Source organism: Poecile atricapillus, chromosome 3, assembly GCF_030490865.1.
Source record: "Poecile atricapillus isolate bPoeAtr1 chromosome 3, bPoeAtr1.hap1, whole genome shotgun sequence".
In the NCBI taxonomy this organism is placed as follows: Eukaryota; Metazoa; Chordata; class Aves; order Passeriformes; family Paridae; genus Poecile; species Poecile atricapillus.
The window spans coordinates 102,859,307-102,871,433 of NC_081251.1; the positions used below are offsets into that span (position 1 = coordinate 102,859,307).

General features: G+C 37.5%; 1 protein-coding gene across 14 annotated transcripts in view; it reads right to left on the minus strand.

Annotated features, from left to right (window-relative positions):
• Window positions 1–12,127, minus strand: part of NRXN1 (neurexin 1) — a 675,301-nt gene that overhangs the window by 387,127 nt on the left and 276,047 nt on the right. For all 14 annotated transcript variants that reach the window (XM_058835042.1, XM_058835041.1, XM_058835043.1 and 11 more), the window contains one exon: window positions 7,035–7,418. In XM_058835042.1, coding sequence (XP_058691025.1) covers window positions 7,035–7,418 — 384 coding nt within the window. The remainder of the gene's footprint in view (window positions 1–7,034; window positions 7,419–12,127) is intronic.

The window sequence follows — 12,127 nt, forward strand, 5'->3', positions numbered from 1 at the left end:
GATGGGGCACAGGTTGTTCCATGACTGCAAAATCCATGGTATGGACTCAAAAATACTTATATGAACACTACGACAGCCTCAGCAAGAGGATTGAGACTGGAATTGGCATATTGAGGGTAACATCTTAAAACCCCCAAGATGAGCAAAGAACTGTCACTTTTAGACATTCCAGGAAACCCCCCTGGCCAGAGGCTCTGGCACAGAGCAGTCACAGTCTGTTAGACCCCAGAGCAACCAGTCACAAGCTTTTTTTTCCAGCTTCCAGGCTGGTAAAGAGAAAGGTAGCAAAGAGACTGCATTTCTGCTCACGAGGAGGCACTGCAGTTCCTAGAAAGCAAAGGAAACACATTTCTGAACCATATTTGTAAGTCCTTTTTGGCAGGACAACCAAACCTTGTGGGCAGAGAGCACCTCTGGGAAGCTTCTCTATGCTTCATTTTGCTTCAGTGTAATGGAGAGTTATTTAAAAGTTTATTGTGGTGTCAACAAGCAATAATATTTTCAAGGACTAATACTATGTTAAGTATCCCAACTACGTTTGCCAAAATTGTTCCCATAGCATATCTTGTAGGCTGCTAAAGGCAGATAAGATCTTCAAGACTTCCAGCCTGCACGATCCATGGAAGGACAAAATGTTCTGCTAATTCCCTGAGAGGCAAAGGTGATAGATGATATTTTCACTAAAACAAGCAGAAAATGGCTTGGGTTAGGAGGAGGCTTAAAGATCACCCAGCTCCACCCATGTCCCCTGCCATGGGCAGGGACACCTCCCACTAGACCAGGCTGCTCAGAGCCCCATCCAACCTGGCCTTGAGCACATCCAGGGGTGGGGCATCCACAGCTGCTCTGGACAACTGTCTCCTGTGTAAAGAACTTTAAATTCCCCCAATACAAACTTGGAGAATACAGTCTGATGTTGGGAAAAAAGTGGTTACTGAGTCTGCTGGGAAAGTCCTTAGATGTAACAGGTTATAAGAATGTATTTACAGGTTTGATGATTTCTGACTATGCAGGTAATCACGTTTTCAACATATTTTAAATCTAAAATTGCTCTGTGAAGTAGATCAAATACTTAACTTGTAACAATTTGAGAAGTAACTTCAAGTCAAAGAGTTTTCAGTTGAGTGGGATTTGTTTTTTAATGCTTTGTGGTTTTTATTTGATTTGGGGGTTGGGTTTCTGTGTTTTTTGGGGGAAGTCATGAACAGGAGCTTTCAATTCCTTCCTATATCTAGCTGTCTAGTCCGTGTATAAAAATTTCCCAAAGTCTTTATCAAGGTAAACATAATTTAGATAAAGAATTCCAGGAAAAAAACACTAAAGTTTCATTATATTATAACAGAAAATATTTTGTATTGTCTATAAAAATCTATCACATTAATAGCACGCAGGATACAGAGCAAACCCAATATTCATCAATGCTAGAGTTCTGTTGCTAACAAATTATCTTAGGATAATGTAAAAAAGAGAACTGTCAGAATCAGCACTGCTACTGTTTGCCAACTTTCCTGTAATTATTCGAGTTTTTTTTGAAAATTGCAGAAAAAGGAGAGAAGGAACTTAATTGGTGACTTAATTTAATTGGAGATGGCCTGTGAATAACACCATGGTGAGCAGACCTGATGTGATTAGATACTTAATCCTCCTAAGCCATACTGTGCCAGTATTTTGGGAACAGATGTTCCAAGAACAGTCCAAAGATACTGAACAGAAGACCAAATGACTTAAAAGCTTTGGGCAATGAGGAAGCCCCCTCATGTCAACTAGCTCCTTTTAATATGTTAATATGTTCTTTGCAAGGCACAGGCTTTCTAAATATGAAAGTGTCAAAGGGGAGAGGAAAAGTAAAAACAACAAAAAAAAAAACAACCCAACAACCTCTCCCACCCCAAACTACCAGCAAAAAGAGAAAACACCAGCAGAACCAAAATCAGAACCAAAGCAAGCCAAAAATGCAAAGGCAAATGGAAAATAATAAACAAATCAAAAATAAACAAAAAATAAAACAACCCCAAAAAATCCAAACAAACAAATCAGAACCAAGCACAAAGCTGGCAGGAATGTTTTGGTAATTTACAAGGCCTGGTCAGTAAGAAAATTACCTGAATGACAACAGGCACCAGTTACAAAAACCTTGAAGGAACAATTCAGCTAAAATTATGTATTACTTTTTCCCCCCCTTTTTTTTTGTTGCTCTGGAGCAACTAATTACAAGGAGTTTCTAACCTTTGCATGAAATCTCCACTGCTAAATATTCTCATGCAAGTATCAGAAGAATATATTTTTTTCTCTTGTTCACGTTTCTCTTAATTATTAGATCAAATTGTAATAGACTATAAGTTTAGACTAGGATGTGATATTCATTTAAAGAAAGAAGGAAAAAAGTCATAGTTTTACTACCACATCACTGTTGGAATCATAGTGCTGAAAAGAAAAACAGCAGAAAATCCTTACAAAATAATTACTGACTTTTTTTTTTTTTTGTGGCAGCAGGTAAGTGCATGCAATAGAGTTATTAAGAAAAAAGTGGCATTATATAATACAGAGATTTATATAAAAGAATGTTTTATACATTCATTCTTTGACAGATTTATAAACCGGACAATTCAAACTGTTCCTGCTCCTGTGGTAAAAAACAACCAACCAAAACACACAAATGAACCAAACTCTAAAACCACCCCCACTGAAGGGTTCACTTCCTCTCTCAGTTTTTTCTTCAATTTCTTTCTTGTTAAAATCCTCACAGCTAGCTAGTCTTCTTTCCTATGCACCCACACACACCCCCCCACCTCAATTATCTCTGTCTGAACCCAAGGATGCACAGATCAGTACTGACATGAGAGGAGATTCAGGACCTTAATTTGCACTTGAGCTGGAATTACCTAAATTGCTCAAGAGACTGAGGCACCCACTCTTCTGGAAACTTTCCTACATCTGCCCCTACCCTCACAAATACTGAACTGGATATTTTTGGAGTGAAGTAGAATTTCCTGAATAGATGTGATTCTTCAATTCACAGCTTATTTAAAGTGAAACAAGTATGGACTAGGCATTTGAATTTCAGGGCTCTTTCTCATAAGTTTTGGAGTCAAGTTGCAGTTTTAAAAACATTATTCTTGGTGGGTACAAATGCCTATTGCACATATTTAAATAACTAAACGGGATCTTGTTTCCTCTGGACCCTTTGTGGTGCCTGTGAAGTCCCAAAGACAGAATTATTAAATTTTTTCTGCTTTTTCAGTTTTAGTGTGTCTGCAATAATATGAGGACTGTACTGCATCCCACTGAGCCATTTTTAAATCATGAAATCACCCTCTGTGTCTGCTGTCACTGAAATCCCACACAATCTTTGCCCAGAAATGACAGACTATACAGTCCAGAGTCATGCCAGGATATGTACGAGCAATCTGGATCATCAATTATCAAGTATTCAGGTTTATCTGATCCTGTTTTATTTACCAGTACAAGTAGAGCAACAACGTTGTGCCCTGAAAATGCTCCTTGCTATATATGATTTTACTCCTAGAAATTGTGTGAGTATTCAAATATATTGGCTACTACTGAGTCAAATTTAAACATTTTGCTCTCTTCCCAGGTGTTTTGTGTATTTTCCATAGCATCTTCTTCAGACCACCTGGGCTCACAACTTCAGCCTGGAGAATTATAGGGAACATTTCCATCAATCTGATAGAAGCAATTCTCTGTATGTGATTATTTACTGAACAATAAGTGAATAGAAGCTGAAATTATTCCTCCTGATTCCTACACTGGTATTATTTCAGGACTGAGCTCCTAAGCCACACTGTAAGTTTGTTACCACTTTAACACACAGGACCAATCAGTTAATTTAAGACAGTGATGGGATTAGTATAATAGTTAGAACACCTGATTCTTCATGCTATCTATCCTCATGCCACCTCTATTACTCCTACTTTAAAATTTTAAAGCATCCAGGTATAACACAAGGAATGAAAGCTACATTTCTTTAATGTGTATAACTGGATGTAAGGGTCTGTGCATACAGACATATGGACATCTACTTTAAACAGATTTTCTCCTTAGAAATTTCACCTTCATAAATCTTTGTTTGTATGCTTACTTTTTCTTATCCCTGTTTGATGATTTTTCTATAGTTCCTGGCCATCCAGTCAAAAGAATACACCTGCAAAAGGCTTTGCCAAGAGGCAGTCCCTCACTCGGTAATCCACAAAGTAAGAGAGGACACTAAGTTGTATTGCTGTGACATCTGTCCATCCATCTGCTAGTCTTCATAATCTACTAAAGCCAATCTACAGATTATGATGATGTTTACCCTTACTGAAAATCAAAAATAAAATCAAATATAACTTGCAACAGGATAAAGTTGATGTGCATATATATATATATATATATATACACAAATTAAAATAGATGTGATATTTCAGGGGTTTTGTGCACTAAATTACTTCAGGTTCTGTACTGTATGCTAAAGTTCCATGTATGGATATTGGCACTCCTATTTCAGGTGAAATAATATGAAAAATAAAAATAAAAGGCAATAAAAAGTAGCTTCACACTTTTTTTTTACCAAAGACACCTTAATTATTTAATGTTAAATATTCTAGTTTAATCTCCATTATTTTATTCTAAAGCTTTATTTTCTTTGTGGAGCTGTATTGTTTGCCAAAATGAGGGTGTTCCCCTTTTATTTAAATTAGTTTGAGCAATTGAAAATGTGGAATTTTTTTTTTGCTTATATCACCAAACACAAAAGTTTATCAGTTCCTACACACGGGTAGTAGTTGTAATAACTTTGCGTGGCAGGATGCCAACACGACGCTTTCAGAATCCCTAAAGCTATAATCTTATTAATGCATGACCACTTGGGATATGAATATTACTGAGAAGACATCTCGTTTCAGTGCAGTTCCCTCTGGACAGGGAAACCCAAGAGCAGGGAATGATCTCATGCTGCTCAAGTGCCACACATTTCTGCTGGACAAAAATCAAATGTTGCTGTGTGGGGGAGCCAACACCACCACTCCAGTACCACCATTCCCACCAGGAGAATGCGCTGGGAAAATGAAGCCTTAAGCTGGACAAGGCTTGAAAATAAGGCGTGGGAAGTAAAAGGCAGAGATGTTTCTTTATAAAATATCACCACCTGTCCAACACGTGTATGGGAAGTCTCTGTGATGAGGCCTGCTCTCAGTTCTTTGCAGATCTGCGTGTGTTTCTGTCTCTAAGGCACGTGTTTCCTGGCTTTTCAGTGGAGATAGGAAAAGGCGAATGGGGTTTTTGCTGGAGCCCGTCTGTAGTAGGAGGCTTTGGCCACAGGGTGGAACACCAGCCATGTCAAACCGAGGGCTGCAGGGATGCAGCTCCCGCATCCCTCTGCCGGCTCGGCTCCAGCAGGAGCTGCAGGCTGGAGAGCTCTCAGCAGCTGGCCGGGAGCCAAAGGCACAAACAGCCCAAAAATGAGACACACAAACCCCCCAGAAGAATCTGAGCATCTACCTGCAAATGCTGATAATACAGTGGTATCCATGCTGCATAACTGCACATATCTACTGACATACAGCTCAAAACATCCGTTAGGGGTTTTATTTCTAAAGAATACATTTTTGTTTTATCTGACTAACTAGAAAAATTAATTAAACTAGATGAAAAGAACTTACATTTTTAGTCAATAAACTTTAGGTTTAGGTTTCAGGTGGAAGATAAATCTGAAGAAAATACTGTATCAACTGTGACATGAAAAAATACAATTCCAGGCATTGAAATACTTTCTATTCCAATAAGAGTAAAAAAAAAGCCACCCAAAAACCCTAAAATATTTAATACATTTATTTGTTTATAATTTACCTTCTTACACTAATATATTTTAACACACTGCAATTTTAAATTAATTACAGGGTTTTCTATCTATTAACTAACCTCAACATCTGCCTCCCTTGTCACTATCCACCTTTTCAGTTAAATAAATGGAGTTTCAACTTTATTGTTACCTTTTCTAGGTAAGAGAAATGCTCAGAGATTTTCAATAACTACAGACAGTTTATTTGGGTACTTGGATCTATTGAAAAAAAGATTAGCAAAAAATGTTAATTCCTACTGACGCTTCTGCTTTGACTGAGTGAAGTTCTGGCCATGGATTTAAGTGACACTGTTGAATTCAAAAGTAAGTTTAATTATATATTGATATTGACATAAACAGGCAGAGAACAGGATCTCAGTTTGGAAGTGGAATGCAACAGTTGAGCTGGTGCCTTAAGATTTTAACCTTTATATTTTTCAAATCCTGTGCTGCATTAGTGTGTATCTCTAAACTCATACAAAATGTTAACTACTCCTTACACTTTTGTCAGACAAATCAATTCCCCTGAGCCTGGAACCCAAAGACACCCTACAGCCTCAGACCCCAAAAAGTATAAACAAAAGTGAATTGGGGGGGGGCATAAACTGGGGAATATGACTTCATTACCTGAAGCTGTAATTGGAGGATTAACCCCTGATATGTAAATAGACCAAACTTACATCTGTCTGAAAAACTCATGACCCTTGTCCTTGGGTGTAGCCTCTGGGAGGCTTTTGACTGCCCAAGGTGTATCTATTGAAAGCCTTTAGCAAGTACCCACTTTATTCTCTTAACTTTGTCTAGTCTCTCCTCTAGGGGGCCACTCCAAGGTGTCATGGCAAAGCAACAATATTTAAAATTGCTTTCACAAAGCTTTTCAGAACTCAGCAATGTATGATGAGACACAAAAGGAGGCATCTTTTAGGAGATATTCAGCAGTACCAACTGTGTCATAGACACCAAATACTTCATCATGCACCTTAGAGTCTCCCCTATGATCTTTCCCCTAGAATTACTGTTTTGAGTCTAGAGCAGGGCTCCACCTCACTTCGAGTGAAATCAAGGATGCTTTTTTTGCCTCAGCACAGTTAATGGTAGTTTACCATTTTTAATCATTGTACAGGATTTTATTTATTTTATGGTTATGGTTTTTTTTTTATACATGAAAGTAGAAGTGCTCTCATCTCGTGGAACCTACCTCTTTCACACGATCTGCCAAGGTACCCCGTGCCAGAGCAGTCACACACATATCTGTTCCACCCATCCCTGCACACACCATTGTTTTTACAGGGGTTACTAAGGCAAGGCTTTGCAGTTTCTCTTGAGCATGAGGGTTTTACTCCAGCTGTGCTTTGAATTTCAGCCATCTGTCGAATATCTTTGCTTTGACCATCAATGAATAAATCTCTAATGCAGCCGACATAGCCATAGTTGAGGAGTGCTGTCCACACTTCTGTTGGGAAGACCAGGCCTGCTTTATTTTCTGGTAAGCCTCCAAGATACAAGTCATCATCCAAGTCAAGGATTTCACTTTCCCCTGGTGCAGTATATGGAGTACGTAATGTGTTCACAGATATTGTCCCTGTAAAGACAATAAAATGCATGATTTTCAAGATATTTGATTTTGGTACTGCTTTTTTTACTCATTTATCTACATGTCACATTAGCTCCTGGCAAACAGCTATAAGTGAAGCAGAGGTATTTTATTTGTGCAGCTATATAATCATAGATACACTTCAGTATTTCAATTGCAATGTAGTCAGGAAGTTAATGATCTAAAAAACCTTTATGCACAACACTGCATGAGCACAATATGAAAAAACCCAGTCAAAATCACCTTACTGATCTCACAGGTACAGGAGAAATGCAGTTCATAGTTATTTTCAGGAACATCCTCATTGTGCAATAGCCACAACAAAAATACCTTCACTCCCTCATATGTATTTCAAAGCCCTAAGGCCAGGGTTGCACTGATAGGTTGCAACCCGGGAGGCAAATCTGAGTCTTTGGTTTGTGCCCAAAGACACAGTATTTTGAAAGACTCTCACCACTTCCAGTGGACTTTAGATAGGACTTTTTTATTTTTCTTTGAGTGCAGAAGGAAAATGCTCTCATCAGCTGCTAGGCAGGCAATCATTACGAAGGAAGTGATGTGGTCCTGGAGGGAAAATCAATGCTTCTGACATCTCTAAATGTGTGCATGTTACAATGAGAGGGAGAGAAGATGTACACAGACCTTCAGGACACCAGAAATATCTTTTCCATTTAAGTCTAAAAATTTAATAAACAAAATTGAACCTAAAATAGAGTTCTCTTTATGAAGTGTGTGAACAAAGAAAATGTAATCATCAGCAAAGAACATTTTTTTTATGGTACTTTGTTTAAAATAATGAGGTTTGCAACACGATTTGAATAAGCAGAAAAACAAATTTAGTACATACAGTCACAGAGAATACTTATACTACCCAATTTTAATTTTATTTCTAACTAAGATCACTTAGGAAAAAAAAAATCCTCATGCAGATCTTCAAAGAAATGATTACTTATCACTCTGCATGGGTACAAAAGCAAACAAAATATAAATCAAAATATTATATAGATCACAAAATAATTACAATAACCAGTCATATCGTGCAACACTGTTGTCTGCTGGGCATAACATTGGAAGTGTATTAGTGGTGACAAGACACTGAAGAATTGCATTTACCATGATGAATTTAGCATACATATATATATATATATACACAAAGTGAACATGATTCACCATCTCCACTGTTAGCCTGAAAGAGATTCCAGAAGATAACACTGATTACCGAAAATGCTTCCACTGTGGTAGGAGTTGTGCATGAGAAGAAATTCACACTTTACACAGCATACATACTAAAATGTGAGTTTTAAGCAAACAAAGGCAGGTCAGAAAAAGATCATTCTCTTACTTGGGTACAGCCTAAAATTTAGGTTTCTCTTTTAGTAATGGACTCCTGTGGAAGCTATATTTTTTCTGTTCTTTTGTTGGTTCAGTAGATTAACTTCAACAACATGGACAGAACATCTCAATAATACATCTTTCAATAATATTGACAGAATACCTGAAGAATTTGGATCTCTAGTAAAAGCTCTTTGGGATAAAGGTCTCAGGAGGTCCAAGTCCCATGTGAGACTTGAGACGTGGATTTTAGAAGGGCTGGATACCACAAACAGTCTCCCTACTATCAGAAGAGGACTAACAAGATAAAACAAAGGTTTGTGTAGCATTTTTGCATCTTTATAAGCAGGTCTAAAGAGTGAGGATGTGGTCAGTTTTTCTTTTATGCATCATAAGGAATGTTTTCTGTGTCAGTTGAATAATCACATAGATGAAAAAGCAAACTTCCAAGAAAGTAAGAAATAGGCATGCTGAAACAAGATACTTTTTCTTCCAAACTTCCATCTGTTTAAAGCTGATACGATGATTATGGTTTGCTAACTTAAAAAATTTGTTGCTGCTTCTCAGCTTCTAGAATCAGAACTTGGCACTCATATGGAATGCTTGCTGTAGGCTTGACCTTAGGCATGCAAGCATAAACATTTTGAGATTTGATTTGATTAATCAGCTGCATCAAACAAGGACACTTGTGAATGACCTGTCAAACCAAGAGAGGCTTTTCAGAGAGCATCCTAGGGTATCAGAAAGGATGGCTAACAGGCAACAGATCTTTTCATCTTTAAAAATGTTAGAGACGTTGTAAATATAAATCATACTTGTTCTCGCAGTGTTTCTTACTGCTATTGTTGCTTGCTGCCATCTGTTGATGTACAGGCTAATTTAGGACCAAACACTCTAAACCCATGCTCAGGCAGCACCCACTTGTGCACCCACAGAAGTTAACTCAGCTGCAGCCTCCAACAGCAAGCTCCTACACGTGAACAGTGCTACTTTCTGCTGGACAAAGACATTTGTGTTTTCAAGAATTAATGAAAAATCCTAGAACTCCTTTTGTATTAAAAAATAAAAATCTACTATGTCTTGATGCTTTCAGCTCACAGAAAAAAGATAGATAAATCTCTGCTAGTATAGCTGCTACTCTGTGTTCCAAGTGGAAGCTTTGAAAGCATAGAAGGCTTAGGAGGGTGAATGATAAGGGAAACTGGTGACTGTGAATTATAGTAAAGTGATAGATTGAAGCAGGAAATTTTTCTTCTCTGTGTCATAAAGGATTACCCTGAAGAGAGCTTAAGTATTATTTTGAATAGATGTCAACAGCTTCTTAAAGAAATGAACTTTTTACCTTCCTAGGCAAAAGAAATGAAACCCCATAAAATATTCTGTGTGAGAAGCCCTCTGAAACCTTATTGCAATCATGGTATCTAATGACTATGGGTAGAAAAACATGACAGGCAATGACACAGCCATCACTGTTGGTGATATCCAAATTGCCTTTTACATATCTCTGACAGATAATGCAAACTTTACTCACTAATTGCTTTGTAAACACAGATGAAAAAGAAAAATCCAAGTAAAATAAGGGAATATAAAAATATTCCAAAATACAGCAAAAATTGCAGAGTCTTTTAAGGGTCCTACAACAAAAAGCAGAACTCAAGTTCATAGAACATAGGCCTACAGAAAATAAACAATGGTTCCATTAGCACCTTCGGATTCACAGTGTGCCCAGAGCTGAGTCAGAGGTAGCACATACTGTTTCATCTTGGTGAGGTTTAAAGCGGGGTGGGGGTGGGAGGGGTGATTTTTTTATTTTTTTTTCTAGTTTAGCTAGTTTATTGCAGGGGGTTGGGTTTGTTTTCCTGTGATTTGTTGGCGTTGGTTTTTCTTGTTTTTTTGTTTTTTTTTTTAAAGCTTGTTTTCTTTTTTGAGAGAAGCTTTCTGAGTTCTACTGAAAACATCTCAAGCTGGACCTCGTAACAGTGGCAGAAGCTACCACAGAAATTTGGGACTGTGATGCACGCCTCCTTTGATAGGCTTCAACCCTGCTTTCTCTGGGAATCATAGGCAGATTAAAAGGAATTGTTTTGATGCGTCACCAGTGTGCTTCAATTCATTTGGATGTTTCTGCTCATGAATGTGAAAGGACATCACTTTCCACAGAGGAGGAAAGGGAAGCTAATGGAGCATGCAAATGTCTCACATGGCCAGCACAGAAAGGGTTAATAAATTTCCCTGTAAAGATACTGTAATGTAATTCTCAAGACAGAATTGGCAAATTTTACTAGAGGAAAGAATGGGACATATCTTGTTTAACAAAATAACCTAGAGACAGCAGATATGGTGAGGAAGCAGCAGATTCAGAGGAGCACTGGATGCTCAAGAGAGAGCAAAAGCTATAACTTTAAATTGTAACATCTCTGGAGTAAGAGCTGTCCTTAACCTTTTTTTCACAACAGCACCCAGAACAAGATAAGCAGTGATACCACTTCTTTGAAAAGAGCCATAATGCCTTCCAGGAAACAAGCTGCTTCCATGCAAAATTTTTTAAGGCTCAGGGTGGGAAATAATTTTTGTATTTCTACCAGAAAAAGAAAGCAATGGAAGAATGCTAACAGCATGTGGCTTGTCCTGCCCAAAAGAAGTAAAAGGGAATGATAAAGACAAGAAGATGTGGGGCGACATATTTAGTCTGGAAATTCATGATCTAGTTTCAGATTCTAAAAACAAGTAGTATTTCTTATCTCCAGAAATTAGACATAAATTTATGTAATGACCTATAGCTGTTTTGATTCTGCAATCACAGTGCAACTTAACATTCAAAAACTTCTTTCTGTATTGGAAATGCAGTTTGAGAGAAACTAATGAAGTTATGGTTTTCAGCAAGAATTATTGACTTAAAGGATAACTGATTAGTGAGAAGTCTACTAAAGGACAAGTTGACAATATAAGTCAATGATAAGACACATATGAGCAAAATGGGAAATATACTGAGGATTACAGAAAAGCCTCTTGTACCACTTGGCTGAGCATTGGTTAAGTTTTATCTTGAACTCTAAGATGCAGATCAGCCAAAGAAACTGCAGATCATTGAAAGAATATTCCTTAAAATGCAATATAAACCCACCCTCCCAAGTATGAAAACTATTAACATCTGTTGAAATAGGAACATGCAAATCTGGCTGTTCTTAAAAGGTTAAAAAGATGTGGGAATATGTGGAAAAGTACACGTGAAAAAAAATAAAAATAAACACGCAACAACAACACGTGTAATGGACATCAACAAAGTTCACTACTGGCAGTGAGATATTGATTATATAGTTATAGTTAAGCTCTAATTATTCCAGAAATGATTTGTGGTATTCAAG